This window comes from Perissodus microlepis, chromosome 9 (assembly GCF_051167445.1).
Source record: "Perissodus microlepis isolate ML-2025 ecotype Zambia chromosome 9, ASM5116744v1, whole genome shotgun sequence".
In the NCBI taxonomy this organism is placed as follows: Eukaryota; Metazoa; Chordata; class Actinopteri; order Cichliformes; family Cichlidae; genus Perissodus; species Perissodus microlepis.
In genome coordinates, this window is record NC_140469.1 from 20,178,494 (window position 1) to 20,197,394 (window position 18,901).

At 41.1% G+C, this 18,901-nt stretch overlaps 1 protein-coding gene across 3 annotated transcripts in view; it reads left to right on the forward strand.

Annotated features, from left to right (window-relative positions):
• The first annotated feature begins 3 nt into the window (after positions 1–3).
• smchd1 (structural maintenance of chromosomes flexible hinge domain containing 1) overlaps positions 4–18,901 on the forward strand; it is a 39,511-nt gene continuing 20,613 nt past the window's right edge. Inside the window, exons 1-19 of one of the 3 annotated variants that reach the window (XM_084939530.1) lie at positions 4–330; positions 6,537–6,612; positions 6,723–6,881; positions 7,006–7,088; positions 7,185–7,318; positions 8,060–8,174; positions 8,402–8,521; positions 8,644–8,807; positions 9,863–9,956; positions 10,053–10,314; positions 10,450–10,567; positions 11,840–12,032; positions 13,999–14,300; positions 14,398–14,437; positions 15,664–15,864; positions 15,958–16,071; positions 17,020–17,126; positions 17,307–17,389; positions 17,559–17,672. In XM_084939530.1, the coding sequence (XP_084795656.1) occupies positions 166–330; positions 6,537–6,612; positions 6,723–6,881; positions 7,006–7,088; positions 7,185–7,318; positions 8,060–8,174; positions 8,402–8,521; positions 8,644–8,807; positions 9,863–9,956; positions 10,053–10,314; positions 10,450–10,567; positions 11,840–12,032; positions 13,999–14,300; positions 14,398–14,437; positions 15,664–15,864; positions 15,958–16,071; positions 17,020–17,126; positions 17,307–17,389; positions 17,559–17,672 (2,644 nt within the window). In that variant the 5' untranslated portion in view covers positions 4–165. The remainder of the gene's footprint in view (positions 331–6,536; positions 6,613–6,722; positions 6,882–7,005; positions 7,089–7,184; positions 7,319–8,059; positions 8,175–8,401; positions 8,522–8,643; positions 8,808–9,862; positions 9,957–10,052; positions 10,315–10,449; positions 10,568–11,839; positions 12,033–13,998; positions 14,301–14,397; positions 14,438–15,663; positions 15,865–15,957; positions 16,072–17,019; positions 17,127–17,306; positions 17,390–17,558; positions 17,673–18,901) is intronic. The other 2 variants (XM_084939527.1, XM_084939528.1) reach the window with 2 other exon arrangements.

Below are 18,901 nucleotides of genomic sequence, written 5' to 3' on the forward strand. Positions count from 1 at the left end.
ATCGCTACACGAAGGGCAGAGCAGAGGAGTGAGAGGAACGAGTCCCGCGGAAACTACACATACTTTTAATACCAGACCAGACAACGCGGATGTGAGTCTCTCACTCCTGTCTGGACGAGGACGACCGTTAATTTCAGAGTAACGTGAAAAGGCGAAGCGGCGACGATGCTGACTTCTGCCTCTCAGCGTCGGTCTGCAGCAGCTTCCTTGCAGCAGGGAGAGAAGAAGATCCGTGTTTACGACCTCCGCTTAGAAACGGAGGCGAAAACCTGCAAGCTGTTTGAAATAGCTGGTTGGGACTTCAACGACTTTCTCCAAGCTCTGCACAAGGTAATGTCTGCTACCTTGATTTGAGGTCAAGCTATAAGGGCGAGGTCAGAAAGTTCTTACATACATTTTCATGGCACTTAGAGCCCAAATGATTGGTCGGCCTACTGCCAGTGTATCAGCCAGCACCATCTTATCATAGGTGTATGCATATGAAGGAATTAATTATTACATTGTCACCGGTTTGTCCATCATAAAGACGAGACCGTTATAATTTAGCCGTAAAAAGATCCTCTCCTGTGGAATTCATTGCTGAAACAAAGCGTGTAAACACATACAACATACCTGTAGAGCATGTAAACAGCCACAAAATGACCCGATTTATGATGCTTTAGAACTGGAGTGCAGTGGCGGAGTGCAGTGGCGGACAGAATAACAGAACTACCTTGCAGGAGCAAGGTAGTTCTGTTATTCTGTCCGCAGAATTAAGACTGCAGGCTAGAATAATAGAAACTCTTCTCTGTGTAATGTTGTGCAGAAGCAGAACTGTTCTTTGTAGATGATATTAGTGTCAGATTTTAGGAGGTAGCCAAAGAACATCTGTTATTGGTGCAGTGGTTCATATTCTGTATGTAGAAAACCAAAATAGAAACTGATTTTGGTACCTGCCACAGGGGGTTTGGCCTTCCTCCAAAGGGATGTGAGGACTCTGATTTTCAAAGACTTTTAACTAGATCCCCACTGATATTTCACACTGATACCAATACTGGTGATCTAAAAATCCGATATTCCAGTGTGTCAGTGTGTATTCTGCTGTTTTGTTTTGTTTTCCAAATAAACGAAAGGGAAGCTAAAGTGCCCTCTGGTGGAAAGCAAATTACGCAATGTAAACATGATTGAACATGACTGAACATGATTGAAGGGTGCTTCTTTACTTTTTAATTTTCATTATCAGCTGTCAATTTTAAACCAGGAAAAACTATGAAAATTATATACAGTAAGTAAGAGTTATGTTCATAGGAGCCCTTTGTTTCAGTAACAAACACATTTGCAACATGTTTGCAAACTTATTTGGATGTTAGTATTACTGGCAGACACTACTGAGAGTGCTGTAAGTAGGGATGGGTATCGTTTAGGTTTTATCCGATACCAGTACCAAAACGGTGCCGGTGCTTAAACGGTGCTCGAACCGGTGCTTAAAGAATGGAGAACACAAAATTGGTCCAAAAGCCTCTCGTGTTCAGCTGTTTTTTTGTAAAAATACAACAATATTAGCCTTTTCTGCAGCTATAGGGGATTTATGGCATCACTCTTGGCTGGAAGCAGTGCTTAATCAATGGAAAACACAAACTTTGTCCAAAAACCTCTCATGTTTAGCTGTTTTCCACTTTTTCTTTGGTCATTTTAGCTTTTTTGGCCAGGGTGAAGGGAGTATCTGCCATCAAACAAGAAGACAGCCTCATGTAACTACAACACCTGTTTGCTAGTTCCCCTTACATGCATTAATGTAATAACGTGGTTAGCCTACTCAACGTAAATCACACACGGACAACATTAAGCTACTCACGCAGAGAAGAACGGCTGCTGCTGCCATCATCATCCGTCATCATTTCTGCTACACTGGCAGGGCTAGGGGCCAGGACTCTCGTCTTCGGGTTTTTGGGGGATGTTGCTAACTCTGGGTCCGATAACAGGCAACCCACCCGCAGTAGATGTGCCCGGTGTGAGGTCTTGCAGCAAGCTATCAAATACGGCGCATTTCTCGGCTTTTAACAAAATGCTATACGTCGCTAGGTGTTTCATCAGATTCGAGGAGTTACCTCCTTTGCACAGTATCACCTTAAAGCACTTGTTGCAGGCTGCTAAGTTTGCATATTTTGCTGTGAAGTACAGCCAGATACGGAGCCCCGCAGGGGACATGGGAGAAAAAAAAAAATTAAGACGGACTTTTGCGAGCTCTCGCAAAACAAACTCGGGATCTCGCAAAAGTTTTGCGAGCTCTCGCAAAACAAACTCGGGATCTCGCAAAAGTTTTGCGAGCTCTCGCAAAACAAACTCGGGATCTCGCAAAAGTTTTGCGAGCTCTCGCAAAACAAACTCGGGATCTCGCAAAAGTTTTGCGAGCTCTCGCAAAACAAACTCGGGATCTCGCAAAAGTTTTGCGAGCTCTCGCAAAACAAACTCGGGATCTCGCAAAAGTTTTGCGAGCTCTCGCAAAAGTTTTAGCCGCATTCTTCGGACGCCGGCTCGAAGCCGACCGGGAGGTCGAGGCACGATGTGCCGGGAAAGCGGTGTTCCTCCCGGCTGTAGTAGGTCTCAACCTCCCATTAGCTCGAAGCTAACGGGAGGTCGAGACCTCCCGTTAGCTTCGAGCCGGCGTCCGAAGAATGCGGCTAAAACTTTTGCGAGATCTCGCAAAACTTTTGCGAGATCCCGAGTTTGTTTTGCGAGAGCTCGCAAAACTTTTGCGAGATCCCGAGTTTGTTTTGCGAGAGCTCGCAAAACTTTTGCGAGATCCCGAGTTTGTTTTGCGAGAGCTCGCAAAACTTTTGCGAGATCCCGAGTTAGTTTTGCGAGATCTCGCAAAAGTCCGTCTTAATTTTATTTTCTCCCATGTCCCCTCCGGGGCTCCGTAGCCAGACTTTTGACCGCTTCGCCTTGGGTATTTTTAATCTGTAGCTCTGCTCTAAAAGAACGTACGTACCTGGGCCCGCCTACTATGCTTGCAAAGGTAAAATGATTGGCTAGAATCCAAAGTGTGTGACATTTCAGGAAAAAAAAAAGCACAGAAATGTGCGCTGCTTTTCGGTCTGGTTACTACCGTTTATGTCAGAACCGGTGCCATTACCGGTACCCATCCCTAGCTGTAAGCGGTGCAGTGTGTGCCACTGTGCTGGCGAATTTATCCCAAGAATCTTTATCTGAATTGATTTTCATTTTTAATAATACATTTTTGGATATTAGATAAATATGCATCCGTGATAGGTCAGTATTCATTGGTGACATAAACTACATCCTCCTGAGTAATGGAAATTTGGTGAACATCTTAAATACTTCAAACAAAAACTGATGTCATGATCTTTGTAGGAGTAGGAGAGTTGAGACCTTTGTTTCTGATCATCAGAAGGTCAGTTTGAACTGCAACATCCCACTATAGCATAACTTTGACATGTGTTAACCATTAGACCAGCAGAAGTGCCATTTATCTTCCATTATGCTCACAGTGGGGAATGTAGGCTTAAAACAACTTTTATAATATTCGGCCACTATATTCAAACATAGTTTGAAATTTGTGTAAAAGTTTAAAAATAAAATCGCAGTCACTCATGCTCATCATGAACACACCTATGTGCTGTAATGAGTGAGGCATTACATATTTGAGATGCAACAAAGGCTTGTCCAGTGTTTTCTTAGGTATGATTGTAAGTGAGGTGTTGACATCCACATGCAGGAAGAGGGCTACCTGTATCACGAAGGACCAAACTCATCCAGCACACTCATTCTTTGCCCCTCTCCTCTCAGGCAGGAGGCTGAGGAGCATTAAATGCAAAACTACCAGACTGAGAAACAGCGTCGTTCCAGAAGCTGTGAAACTTCTCAATGCATAAACAGACAAGAACTGTTATACTACCGATACTTTACTGACACCGTCACTTTATCAATGCTAGTCATCATGGCCTCTTGCTGCTAAAATATTTATACCTATATTTCTATATCTATACTCCATACTGGTACTCAGGTTGTTGCACTCTATTTATATTGTATTATTTTATTACTTGTTATTTCTGGGGGTTTTTTGTGTTTCTTTGTTATTTCGTTTCTTTTCGCTTCTATGGATAACCGGGACCATGTGCACATAATTTCATTCCACCTCATGTAAACATGTGATGCGAATAACAATAAAGCTTCCTTCATCCTTCATCCTTGACATGGTTTACCCAGCATAATGATTAATGATGATGAAGTGACCTGAAAGATAGGATCATGGCCAAGCTTGAAACCTGGACCCCCTGTAGCCGGTTACCAAGATTACGTGAAGTACCCTCAGAAGGTCTGCTAGATGATGTTAATCCAGCACTACGGACGATACCTAAAGCCACGATTACCGACACTAACAAGCTGATCTACAATACGGCAGCAGTGATCAGTGAGATGCTTGGCTACAAGTTGAACAGCCACAAGGGGCAGTACCCCCCATGGAGAAGGAGGCTAGAGGCTAAGATCAAGGTAGCACGGAGGGAGGTTAGCCAACTATCGGAGTTGCAGAAAGGCGCGATGAGGAAGGTGCCTAAGACGTACCGGAAGCTGTCCATACCTGAGACCTTGGAAACTGCCAAGCAACGACTCACAGCCTTGGCCAGCCGCTTGAGGAGGTACACCAGAGAGATAGAAGGCAAGAGAATAAACCAGCTGTTCTCCACGGAACCAGCCAAGGTGTACTCTGAGTGGCAGGGGAACAATATGAGAACAGCACCACCAAGGCTGGAGGCAGAACAATACTGGAAGAGCATATGGAAGAAGGACGCAACCCATAATGGCAATGCTCAGTGGCTAGTGGATCTGAGGGCAGACCACAGCGACCTCCCCGAATAGGGTCCACTAACCATCACAGTGGCAGATATCCAAGAAAGGGTCTCCAGTATGAAGAGTTGGACAGCACCAGGCCTTGACATGGTTCACGCCTACTGGCTGAAGAAGCTGACTGCACTCCACGAGCGCCTGGCAGCACAAATGAACCAGCTGCTAGTTGACGAGAGACACCCGGAATGGCTAACCGAAGGCCGGACAGTACTGATCCTCAAGGACCCCCAGAAGGGACCGGTCCCCTCCAACTACCGACCAATAACCTGCCTCAGCACCACGTGGACACTCCTGTCAGGCATCATAGCGGCTAAGATGAACAGGCACATGGGTCAATACATGAGCGGGCCACAGAAAGGGATGGGCAAGAATACCAGAGGCACAAAACACCAGCTACTGGCAGACCAAGCAGTCAGCCGAGACTGCAGGACCAGACTGACCAACCTGTGCACTGCCTGGATTGATTGCAAGAAGCCCTATGACTCGATGCCCCACACCTGGATCCTGGAATGCCTAGAACTATATAAGATCAACAGGACCCTGAGAGCCTTCATCAGGAACTCAATGGGGATGTGGTGGACAACACTGGAGGCCAACCTCAAGCCCATAGCACAAGTCACCATCAAGTGCGGGATCTACCAAGGAGATGTTCTGTCCCCACTGCTGTTCTGCATAGGCCTGAACCCCCTCAGTGAGATAATTGACAAGACTGGCTACGGATACCGACTACGGAATGGAGCAGTTGTCAGCCACCTCCTGTACACGGATGACATCAAGCTGTATGCCAAGAGTGAACGAGACATCGATTCACTGATCCACACTACCAGGATATACAGCAATGACATCGGAATGTCGTTCGGGCTGGAGAAGTGTAGTCGGATGGTAACAAAGAGAGGGAAGGTAGTCAGAACGGAGGGGATCAAACTACCAGAAGGCAACATTGCAGACATAGAGGACAGTTACAAGTACCTGGGGATCCCACAGGCGAATGGGAACCATGAAGAGGCCGCTAGGAAAGCTGCAACCACCAAGTACCTGCAGAGGGTTAGGCAAGTCCTGAGGAGTCAGCTGAATGGTAAGAACAAGATCCGGGCTATCAACACCTACGTAGTATCGATGTAGCGGTTCCGAATGACAGCAACATCAGGAAGAAGGAACACGAGAAGCTCGAGAAATACCAAGGGCTCAGAGAAGAGCTCAAGAAGATGTGGAGGGTGAAGGTGACGGTGGTCCCAGTGGTAATCGGAGCACTAGGTGCAGTGACTCCCAAGCTAGGCGAGTGGCTCTAGCAGATCCCGAGAACAACAGCGGAGATCTCTTTCCAGAAGAGCGCAGTCCTAGGAATAGCTAAGATACTGCGCAGGACCCTCAAGCTCCCAGAGGACCCGAGCTTGAAGGATTGACCGCCCACAGGGGCAAGTGGGGAATTTATATATATATATATATATATATATATATATATATATATATATATATATATATATATATATATATATATATATATATATATAGATAGATATAGATATATATATATATATAGATATATATATATATAGATATATATATACTTCTTTTTTTTTTTCCTGTCCCTTGTGTTGCTGTAACAAATGAGTTTCTCCAGCGTTGGATTTAATAAAATCTATGTCTAAAACGACTCACTAACCATTACTACATCTTTACTGTTACAGGTATTTGGAATCCCTTCATCTGAGACATTTGTGGTGGCAACGACTGACAGAATTGTTCTCGATTTTGACAGATTTAGTAAGTAAATCTATCAGATATTGATGAGTGTTTTGAGCTCAAGTGAAATATCAAGATGAACCTGCTTTTCTTCTAATGGAATTCCACTGAATAATTTTTAATTATTCTAGAGGAACTCCAGAATGGTACCACCCTTTACTTGTTGCAACACGAGCACCAGGTTCTGCCTACGGCAACGGTGGAAAACATATCGTTTATGCCCCACTATGATACGCTGATAAAGAGTGGTACTTATGAGTACTATGCTAGTGAGAACAAGGAGTCATTAGGTAAGTGCTAAAACGATCATGGTCGTGTACTTGGGATGATCACAGATTAGCCTTTTGCGATCTGTTTGTTTCTCGCTGCTTATCTTTTTTTTTTTTTTTTTTTTTTTTTTCTTTCCTTCTCCAGCCTATCCACTTGCCGAGCTCATCGACAACTCTCTTTCAGCCACAGCTAAAAACACAGGAACAAGGATAATAGAGATAAGGATGGTTGGTTCTGAAACTGCAAATACATGATTATTGAATACTGGATTAATGTCACGCATACAGAAGAGTGCTAACTCAGTATTTGTATCTGTTTAACAGCAGTTTGATGAAAGTCTTGGGAAACCTGCTGTCATTGTCCTGGACAATGGACGTGGCATGACTACAAAGCAGCTCAATAAATGGGCAGTTTACAGACACTCCAAATTTACAAAAGAAACCGGCAGTTTTGCAAGGTTGGTTTGTTTTATTTTAAATTCCAAAATTACAGTAGTGTGGTGCTTTCCAGCTCTTTATTCAAAAGTAGTTCCAAAAGTTGGGACACTGTTTGAAAAAAAAAAACAAACAAACCCCAAAACAAATACATAAAAGTAGAATGAAGTTTGCAAATCACATAAATCTCGTGTTTAATTGAAAATAGTAAAAAGAGTATAAATCCAGAAATGCTGCTGGCTTCTTGTGGCATGAGCTCATTTAAGAGTGGAGTAGTGAAGTGGAAAACCGTCCTGCAATCTGATTTATCAAAAATTTAAATGTGGAAATCTTGAACGCTGAGTCCTCTGGACTCCAGCTTCTTATCACCTCAAAATCTGTGAAGGCACCCTTGATGCTGAATGACATTTTGAAGTTTGGGAGCAACATGGGCAAAATCCAGCAGATGGCTTTCTCACAGAAGTCTTGCTTAAAAACAAGCACAAACCACATTCTGCCCATATTACACCAACATGCCTCTGTAGTAGAGTCTGGGTGCTTAAGGGGCCTCTGATGCAGACCACTTTGGTTTGTGGTGAACCTTTGGCTCACCACAAACCAAAAATATCATAAAGGAGGCCAATTGAAATCCTGTCTGAGGCAAGAATATGAAAACATTTCACATGCTGCTAAAAGAAAAGAAATGTGAAATGGTGGGGATGCATTCGCCTCTTTTGAAAAAAGACACAAATTAAGCCATGCATTTATATTTCTCTTTTCTACAGAAGAGAAGAAGACTACGTCCGCCCTGATCCTGTACCTCGAAGTCTTAATAGTGATATATCGTACTTTGGAGTTGGAGGAAAACAAGCTGTTTTCCACTTTGGAAATGTAGTCAGAGTAAGTCTGTGTGGAAACTCAGTGAAGCACTTCATAGAATATCTAAAGTTACTGTAGATATTCTATGTCATTGTAAACCCAAATTATAAAATATAATAAATGTAACTTAACTTTGTTTCCTTTATTGCGGACTGAGTTTGAAAATTAGATGTGTGGTTTTTAGATGGGCATTTCTTGGTATTTTGTCAATTAAGTACATATGTTTGTTTTGTTTCATAAATTACTAGATGATTAGCAAGCCAGTGGGGTTACCAGATGTTCATGAGTTGGTTCTATCAGAAGAAGAATTTGAAAAAAAGGAAAAGAACAAAGAGGATATTTATAGCACCACCATCCTAAACAGGAAGGTGAGTCTACTTTAAGATGTTGTTAAAAGATGTGCTAAAGATTTTGATGATTTTTGGATTGTGGTGTGCTCTCTCCCTGCGTCAACATCATCTCTGAGTGATGTTTAATCTTCCCGCTACAGCCTGGCGACTTTTCACACGTGAGTGAAGATGAGCGCTTCCTTCGTACCATCATCAATGAGGAACGTGGGAAGGAAAGCTTCACGGCCGTAGTTATTACAGGACTCAAGGAAAAGCATATCTCCTTCCTGAAACAGAATTTTGATGCATGGGCCAGACATCTAGCGTGAGCTCACTCATCCACATCATATCTTACGGTGCATCCGGAAAGTTTTTGTAACACTTCACTTGTTCCACTTTTTGAAAAAGTAAAAAAAAAAGTGAGAAAAATGTTTTAAATTCTTGTAAATGTACATAAGTATCCACAGCCTTTGCTCAATATTATGCTGAAGCACGTTTGGCAGCAATTACAGCCTCAAGTCTTTTTGAGTGTGTTACTTCAACCATGGCACAGATATTTTGGGGCAGTCTGTCCCATTCTTCTTTGCAGGTTGGATAGGGAACTTTGCTGCGCAGACATTTTCAGATCTTCCCAGACATGTTCATTTGGGTTTAAATCTGATCTCTGACACTGAAAGACATTCACTGAGAATTCACCAACATTCGCAAACCCTGACTAGTCTTCCAGCTCCTGCTGCCAAAAAACATCCCCACAGCATGATGCTGCCACCACCATACTTTTCTGTAGGGATGGCATTGACTGGGCAATAAGTAATGTCTGGTTTCCTCCTGACATGACGCTTGGCATTGAAGGCCAAAGAGTTCCGTCTTTGTTTCATCAGACCAGATCGGTGCCTCAACCTGCCTTGGAGGTCTGCAGACAATTCCTTGTGCTTTGTGGTTTGGTTGGTCCCCTGAGATACACTGTCAAGTATGGGACCTTATATAGACTTGTGTGTGCCTTTCCAAATCATGTCCAATCAACTGAATTTACCACAGGTGGACTCCACGCAAGCTGCAGAAACATCTGACAGATGATCAGTGGAAACAGGATGCGCCTGAGCTCAATTTTGAGTGTTATGGCAAAGGCTGGGAATACTTATGTACATGTGATATTTTTTATTTTTACACCTCCAATTTTTTGTTGTTTAATTGCATTCCTTTTTCTGTTTTTTAATTTATTTAATTTTATTTTCTTCCTCCTTTTGTTTCATCCTTTTTATCTTGCAATATTCCCATTTTAAGAAATTCACCTTTTAACCATTGGAGGCTGGCCTGACACAATCATTTCCAAACTGCTTTTGGATTAAACTCTGTTAACTGCATTTGTCCTAATTTCAGGCACATATATCACTATTACATTCATGGAGTCAATGGAAATGACCTGAAACAAGGCTCTAAAAAGACAGCTCAACAACCTACGATTGACATTCAGGTGAGGCTTCAGATAAATGTAGACTTTTACAAAATACTGTATGTTATTTAACATTTTGTATGTTTTGGCTAACTTTACCATTTTACGTGTTTACAGATCACTTTACGCGAAAAACCAAACAAATGTCCCCGTGTGCTGAACCTGAGGGAAGTTGACGATGACATGCAAACTTTGTACATTAACTCTGCTGTGGACACCTTTGAGTTCAAGGCCTCCTCTGGACCGGGTGGTGGCACAGTGGAGGGAGTGCTGCGTTATCATCCATTCCTCTATGACAGGGAGACTTATCCTAAATATCCTGAAGATCCTGAAGATCCTAAAGATCCTAAAGATCCCAAAGATACATGTGCTGCAAATGGTATTCATACTGTTAACATATTTAATACATTCATGGATTTTATAGTTTGACATGTTTTGAAGTTGTGTTTTTTTGTTTGTTTGTTTTTTTTGTTGCTTTTGTTTATGTTGTTTTTTGGGGGGTAATTTTCTTTAGCAGCGTCTTCTGAAAATGACAATTTAGAAAATGAGCCTGGACTCGTGACTCAGGAAGAAAGGAAGATCTTTGAGTGTTTCTGGAATGGACGGCTCATACCTGGCACCAAAGTGGCTGAGTAATTACACTCATTTCATACTTATATTCACAAAAACAAATGTCCCATTTTAGTCTAAAATAGTAGGCTTTACCTTTAGTTACTTTTTACTTCAGAGTTTAACATAACGGCTAGGAGTCAGCAGAGAAAATTGATTCCACTGTCATATATAGGTCCCTGTCATGCTGTGATGTTGGATACGGTTTAACTCCACATAGGAACCTATCTGTGGATAGTGTTAGTGGAAAAATGGGGAAACCTGTAATCTTTTATCATATCGACCTTTGCAGTCTTCACGAATGCCAAAAGTGATGTAACTTTTTTCTGTGGCTAGTCGTTCACTTCACTTCACGTTCAGTTTTTTCGTGACTTTACACAATTGGTGCAAACGGTGTGGCCGGGTTGAAAACACACATGTATGCTTTTGTTTGTTTTTACCACTGTTTCAGTTATATGTCAGTGCAGAAGCTCAGATATTCCCAAACGATACAGATTAAAGAGATGCAACAGCTCAAAAAGATGAGACTTTTGGAAGAAAACAAAAGCAACTGATATGGAGGTTTTCTCTGAGTGGCAGTACCTGTCATTCAGTGTTTTAGGTGATGACGGCTCTGTGATGTCACTGTTTGCACGCCATACATTCAATGCTTTGAACATAATGGGCCCTTAAGACCCCCGCAGACTTGCCCTGTTCTTGAGGGAAGGATTTGCCTTTATATCAAAATGTATTGATTATTTTTCTTTTGAATTTCCTCAGTTTGAATTGCTGTGTTGGTGATTGTGTATTTAACAGATAACACATAATCTGCTATTCATGTGTTGTTATAATATTCTCAGACTTGATTGAGTTTTACTGATGGCATATTGTGGTTATCACTAACATTGACTGGCTACACCTATGTTGAAGGATGCATTGCTGGTAGATCAGCATTTATCAGCATTCATTTAGGTATAGAGCTGAATCTGTGTAAAGATGTATAACAGGTCAGAAAATAAAAGATTGTATTTAAAACTGACTTCCAGCTAACAGAGAATATTTTGCTAGCAGCATGCTTCATGTTATTAACCTGGTATTACTAAATGGAGCTGAATCTTTGAACAAACAGAATAACCCTAGACTTTTCTGAGAGTTCAGACTGACAGCATGGCTTTAAACTATGCTTCCAAAAAATGAGAGCGAGCTAGGTTAACCTTTTCCCCTTGCCACTCACATTGTATTTGTCATATTCTATAGTGGTAAAAATTACTTTAACATCCTTTCTCTCTTCTTGTGTCTTGCTCCATTTGTTACAGGTTTGACTGGTGTTCTCGTAAACATAACAGCAGAACAGCAACAAATATACCCCCGGAGTGTTACCGTCGGCTTTCAGGAGTGCTTTTCACCGATGACAATTTCCAGGTCACCACAAACAAGATGACCTTCATGGACCTTGAGCTGAAACTGAAGAACAATCAAACTATCTTCTCACTGGTTCTGAACGGACAGGTGACCGTCTCCATTTCTCACTGGCTCTTTCACAATCAGAACTCCAGCACGACATTCAGTCCCTTGAGCAGATATATATTATGACTGATAAAGGATTGAAATGGATCTGATTTATTGTCAGAATTGTCAACAGGAAGAGAAGAGTTCTACGGTTACTTTATCAGTCAGCCTCTACATTAAAACCACCTTGTTCATTTTGAGTACAGAGTACAGAGCAGTTTACAAAGTAGGACTGAAGCATACAATGTCTTGTCCTCATTTATAGCAGGTCACATCCTGAGCTACAGAATGAGTACTTCCAATGTATGGAATTGCCTGTGGCACATGCACTCAGGCGGAGACTATGTGGTCTTATTTTTATTACACTGACCCAGCTGTGACCTGCTTTCAATAAATTGCAGGGTCAGTTTCCTTTTCTACAGCACAAGTCTTTTTACATTTTACTTTCAGTACATCACAATTAACTACTCGCATACGCTGAGCAGTGGTTTAACAACATTTCCCATCAATGTTCTTCATTCTGGCAGGTGTTTATGAAATCCCATATTTTTATCAGTGTTTACTATCTTCAGCATGTTCTCTGACCTGAAGACTGTGTAGGTTCTCAGTTGTCCGGGGTCCTGGTAGGACTTGAAATGAAGACAGGACTTTTTGTGGATTTTTTATGGCTTATCCAAACGGCTTCTCTGGATATAGAACAACTGATGGAGAGGGTCCGGTAGTAAACCAAGGGCTGCTACTTTGATGGTCTATTACCCTATATAAAATATATAAAATCCAGCTGACAACCTCTCCAGTTCAAAGGAACACTTTTTAAACATGACAGAACCTGAGATACAACGGAGCACATCATACACACATAATATTCAGCTTAGGTAGATATCCAAACCTTAATTATAAAATATATATATGTTGTCTAGAATAAAATATCTTTTAGTGCTAATCTATGTAATATTCCAGTGTTTAATAAAGTGTGTTGTGAGCTACCTTTAAGCACTCCAGTGTTAATTGTTGTCTAGTCAAAAGACTAGACAACAATTAACACTGGAGTGCTTAAAGTGCCTATGGAGTGCCTATGTTAATATCTCTATTATACCAAAGCAAAAGCTTTGGTATAATAGAGATATTAACATAGGTCAAAGGTCAGAGTTGTTGCATTTATAAAATACTCAACATTAGATGATCTTCTCTCACCTAAACAACTTAAAATAAACTACTGTGATTAATAAAAATGTGAATGAGCTGCTGCACCCGCACCTTTACCTGACATACTGTATGTCGACACACAAAAGCAAGTGTAACAGATTTATACGACAAATGATCGGTATGTTTATATATTAACACAATTTGGACCCTTTTTGCTTATTCATTCATCTCCATAATTTTTCTCAAGCGCTTTCGTCTTTTGCTCATACCGAGGCTGCTGGCATATTCTGAGCTGTGGATAGCTTTAGCTTTAGCCACTTCTTGTATGTTAGTTTAAAATGTCCACATTCAGCTGAGTGAGTGTTTGTTATTACAAATGTTCTCATGGTGGTCCCCCTGTCAACTTTGTGTCTTCACTCACAATGAAGTACGTCCATCCTAACAGCACATTAGTGTGTGTGTGCGTGTGCGTGTGTGTGTGTGTGTGTGCGTGTGCGTGTGTCGGGTGGGGAGCATTGTGCTACATGTAGAGGTGGGGGGAGAGAAAGAGAAAGGCAGGTCAAACAATAGAGGAATGTTGTGTATGTGTACATGTTATAATTATATAATACTGTAAAAAGAATGTGGTGTAAATGTATTACAGTAAACTTGTGTGAGAAACACTGAAACAACATTAAAAGAAAAATTATGTTAATATGCTGGTAGGAGGGCAAAAGGTGTTTCAAATGCTTTCCAACTTTTTGGTAAGGGAACATGCTGATGTGATATATACCAGCTCTCTCAAACCATTTAAAAATTAACTGAACTTTTTTTATATCAGGGTCAAGAGGTTTGCAGAGCAGGTGATCAAAGAGGGAAGCAAGGAAGCAGAGATGAGGAGAGAGAGAGAGCAGGCGACAGAGGAGGAGCAGTTGAGAGAGAGAGAGGAGGCAAAAGAGGAGGTGCAGAGGAGAGTGAAGGTGGTGATAGAGGAGGTGCAGCAAGTGAAAAAGGAGAGACAGAAGAAGGCGACAGAGGAGGTGTAGTACTTGGGCAAGAGAAAGGAGGTGACAGTGGGTCAGATGACCAAAGAGAGGGGGATAAAGCACAGAGAAAGGCTGCACAGGAGGCACAGATTTCCAGGTAACAGACATAAAAAAACAAAAATAACTGTGCATGCAAGCACACACTGTCAGAGCACTGAACTGATTTGTATCTGGTTCGTGTGGTTTACTCACAGAGGGTCATATGGTGAGGGCAACAGTCGGGCAACTGGGCAGGTGAGAATCCAAGGATATATTAATAGTGTTTTTTTAAATTTAACAATGTCAAAAATGTTGTTAATATGTGCAATACAATCATTTAATATATAGTTATTTCAGAGTGCAGAAGCGAGCTAAATGTGTGTTGTCTTTTCAACAAAAATGCTTCACAACTTTCCCCTGGTTGCATTACAGTGCCACTTTACAAAGGGTGCAGTGCTTTCACTGTGCCAAAGTTTATTCAAATCAGTCAACATTAGCAAACAACTGTGTTATAACCTCAGGATAATGATGCTTGGAAATTAAGAGCCCTAATCAGGACGTTTAATTGACCACTTTCTGAGACGTCAACAGTTAGCCACAACACACACAGGAACTTGTTTTCCACATAACATTCTGACGGTAAACCCTGAAAAACAAAGTGTGACCCTGCCTTTGTTAGTGTAGGCTTTAGAGATTGGAAAAAGGCTATGTTCAGAGTTCTCAGGACATGCAAAAAGTCAGTTACATATCCAGGCCATGAACACCTATGCTCAAAAAACTTCACAGCTTTCTTCAGCTGTTGGCAGACAACAGGAGGAAGCAAGGCATGGATTATTGAAGATTGTAGGCTCCATCAAATACTTGGCTTGGCAAGGTTTAGCTCTATGAGGTCATGTGTATAGTTGGTGTAGTTTATTGATGTCAATACAGTGATGTAAATGATTGAATGTATATACATAAAAAAAACAGAATCACCATGTGGTATTTTTACCATCTGGCAATACAGCAGTGGAGAGCCGACAAGCAAAAATGCTGGTGGTCCTCTGGCATTTAAAACAAATCTATTTATTTAGTTATTTAGACAGAGATCTTGCCCCCCCCCCTTAATGTTCAGCACAAAGTTAAGCCTGTGTGTGTGTGTCAGAGAGAGAGAGAGAGAGACTGTGTCCCACTATTTGCTTTAACCACTGTGTGTGTGTGTGTGTGTGTGTGTGTGTGTGTGTGTGTGTGTGTGTGTGTGTGTGTGTGTGTGTGTGTGTGTTGCACATGCATGAAATTAAGCAGCTCATGACTGGACATATGGGAGCCTGACCAATTGGTGTGTCGCTAATATTAGTATTAATGATGAGTGACTGTTGGATACATTCTGTCTACCTGTTAGTAACAGAACACCGCAAGGTAACATATTTAATATGTCCTGTTTTGAGGTCTTTGTTTCTGCCTTCTTTTCTCTGCTAAACATTTTCTTTCCGTTTCAACAGAAATCGTCAAGAGGTAACATCCAGAAGGAGTTCACACAATGGCTTCGAAACTGTAATGAAAAGTTCGACAAGCAAATCAAGTTTGTGGGCTTCAAGGAGATTAAAACACGGACAGATGTGCCTACTAAGAAAATGCAGCATCCGTGGGCAGTCTTCTCCGCCATCGAGTGGGGAGGCAGGACATACAAAACAGGCCAACTTGTGAGCATTTATTGGTTTTTGTCTACTTAAATGTATTTTCTTATTGTTCCCTCTTCTACATTCATTCTGATCTCTTTATGCTTCCTCATACAGGTGAAGACGCACAATACAAATCCCATTCTGTACGGTAAAGTGGTTCAGTTTTTGTTGTATGGAAATTTCGATGGTGACGTCTATGCCACGGGAGGACAGGTGGAAGTGTCTCGAGTAAGAAGGCAATTATGAAACTTTGATTTGAGAAACTGATCGAACATCAATTCCAAAACTGGAAAGCGAAAATGTCGCAGTAAAAGGTTTTAAGAAAAATATCAGTGATAAAAAATTGTGTGATAAAATTTCTTTGTGTCTATGTTATAAAGGGCAAAAAAACAACAGCGAAAAGTAAATAAAATCTATTGACAGTCATCTGAATCACTATTAAAACATCTGTGTTGGTCCAGAATTGTACAGTTGACAACTGACTGCACCTAACCAACAGCGTGCTTCAATAGTTCACAAGTAATATTTCACTGTATGTCATAAAAGAAAAATAAATATCTTTATCTATAAACAGAAGAAATGTCTAAGTGACTAACCAGTTTTTATTTTATTAAGTAGTAGTTGCTTTTTTATCAAGATGTGAGTATTTCATGTGTATAACCACATTTGAGATTGAAATTATGTATGTAGTATAATGATATTTTACTAAATAATCAATAATTACTCACTTGGTTTGCTTACGATCGTACATCATTCATATTAAAGGAAATGTCTGAAGTTGAACTCGGAGCAAACATTATCAAACACTAGGGCGTCACTGGTGTAAAATAGTGTTTGCTGCCTTCCTGATTTCCTATTATTTGTATGTTTGTTAGACTTGTTTGTTTCAGATCATCAAGCAAATTTAAATATTAGACAAAGATTAGACAAAGATCACCCCCTAAACATAAAACTGGTTGGGTCACACTTAGCAGCAACAACTGCAATCAAGCATTAGCGATAACTGGTAATGACTCTTGAGAATTTAGCTTACTGAGTACATTTGGACTTCAACTTCAGTTTTTTGTTGGGGGGTTTAATTTTCCATATTATTTCAGTAAATTCACTTATATAAATCCCTTTTTTTTTCTTTGTTCTTTTATTGAGTTTACTGATTTAAGAAAAATCTCTTCCCAGGAGCCCAAAGCACTTTGGGACATGAACAAGATTGTTCCTATTTCCAAGATCGACAAGACAGCCACTGATGAAGCCATCAAGAAAAATATCGACAGTGACTCTGAGAAGTGAGTGAGCAGTTAGGGAGACATTTTTTCTACACAAACTGCTCCTCTCTAATATTCACTTTTTGTTTGTTATGTAGATGCTCTGTCACCTGGGTTGCTTTATTTTTTGCAAATCTTTCTCCTCATTCTGACTCAAAAATGAGACTTTCAGTTCAGGTAAATGACATGCGTTTGTTTCAGGCTTCCAGATAAGCTGAATGTGGAATGGCCCAATGGTAACCCCTTGCAAAATAATGCCGTTCTTTCTGCTGGGACTACTTTAGGTAAGATCTTGCAGTGTTTGCATACCACAGCACTTCATATGTTATGAAAAACAAACAAACAGATAATTTGTTTGCATCAAACAGTGGTGTTCAAAAAAAGTCTTCCCCCATTCCCGTCGCGTATAGCTCAAAGCTCATTCCTCACATTTTGTCTGATGTGTCGTTTCAGGGCCTCTTAAAATTGAGATCCTGAACAAGAGGGGAGAGAAATTATCTCGGATGTCCTCAGTGGGCCAGGGAAAAGGGACAAAACTGTGTGTTAAGCTCACGTTACTCCATCATGGTATGTGTTTGATTACAGATTTGATATCCTATTGATATGTTTTCTTTTCATGATGACTTAATTAATAAGTGGTTAATTAAAAAAAAAGTGGAAAAAGTCTTTCTGCTGTTTATAACAAAGTTTCCCAAACTACAATTTACTGACATAACCTTGGGGAGTTGGTTTTTAAAAGCCTTAACTTGAGCTATATGGTGATTGCAATTTATCAGCTATTTTATTTATCAGCTAATGCTGGGAAATTCAGTTATCAAAGTGCTGTATGTGTGCAGGTAGGAGCTAATTAGTGATAACAAAGATGCAGATTTTTCGGACTATAAGGTGCACTTCAAATCCTTTAATTTTCTCAAAAATCGACAGTGTGCCTTATGTATGAATTCTGGTTGTGTTTACTGACCTCGAACCGATTTTATGTAGTACGCGGCATGCAGAAATCTGTCAAAACATGTTTTACTACAACTTTGATAAGCTACGAAGCCGCACTGCTTGATGGATTGTCGGAGCATTATGGCTACCGTTGTCAGGAGCCTCGCGGAGTAATCTGGGTCCAAAACTCTGTCCCCTTCAGGTCCCAAAGTCAAACAAACACTGCGGCATCACTGAGATTTAAAAACGGTCTAAATTCTTTCATCTTTAATAAAATGATCAGCGTTGCTGCTTTACCAGGTGTAACAATTAAGTTTAACATCCAGGCATCCATGAAAACAGAATTTATTAAATTTACCGGAGTCAAGTTCAAGTTCAAATTTTATTCGCCACATGCAGTGGCAGGTTGCCCTGCAGTGGAATGAACCCGCCCCCAACCTTACACACACAACACAGACATCACATGGGGATACAAGTCAGAGAACGGTTGCATTACAGAAAAAACACTGAAATGTACACTACAATGGGAAAGTACAAGAGGAAAAAAAGAGACCTCTACTCATGCTGGGCTATGGAGGACAGCATGAGAACAGGAAACAAAAAAACTCCTCTGCACAGAAAGTACATAAATGTCCACAGCACAACATTATAGAGCACGTGACCAGCAACAGGGTTGGGTAGGGGATGAGGAGTAATCCCAGGCAACACAGCAGCCATCCTGCCACTGCGCCGACTCTCCAGCGCGGGCCCAGACCCGCCTCGTGTTCCCAGGAGGCAACAAGCATCGAAGGCATTGGAAGGGAGGGGGGGATGTGTGAGTGCTTAAGTGTATGTGTGTGCGTGTCCAGAGTTCAGCTGAGACAGTG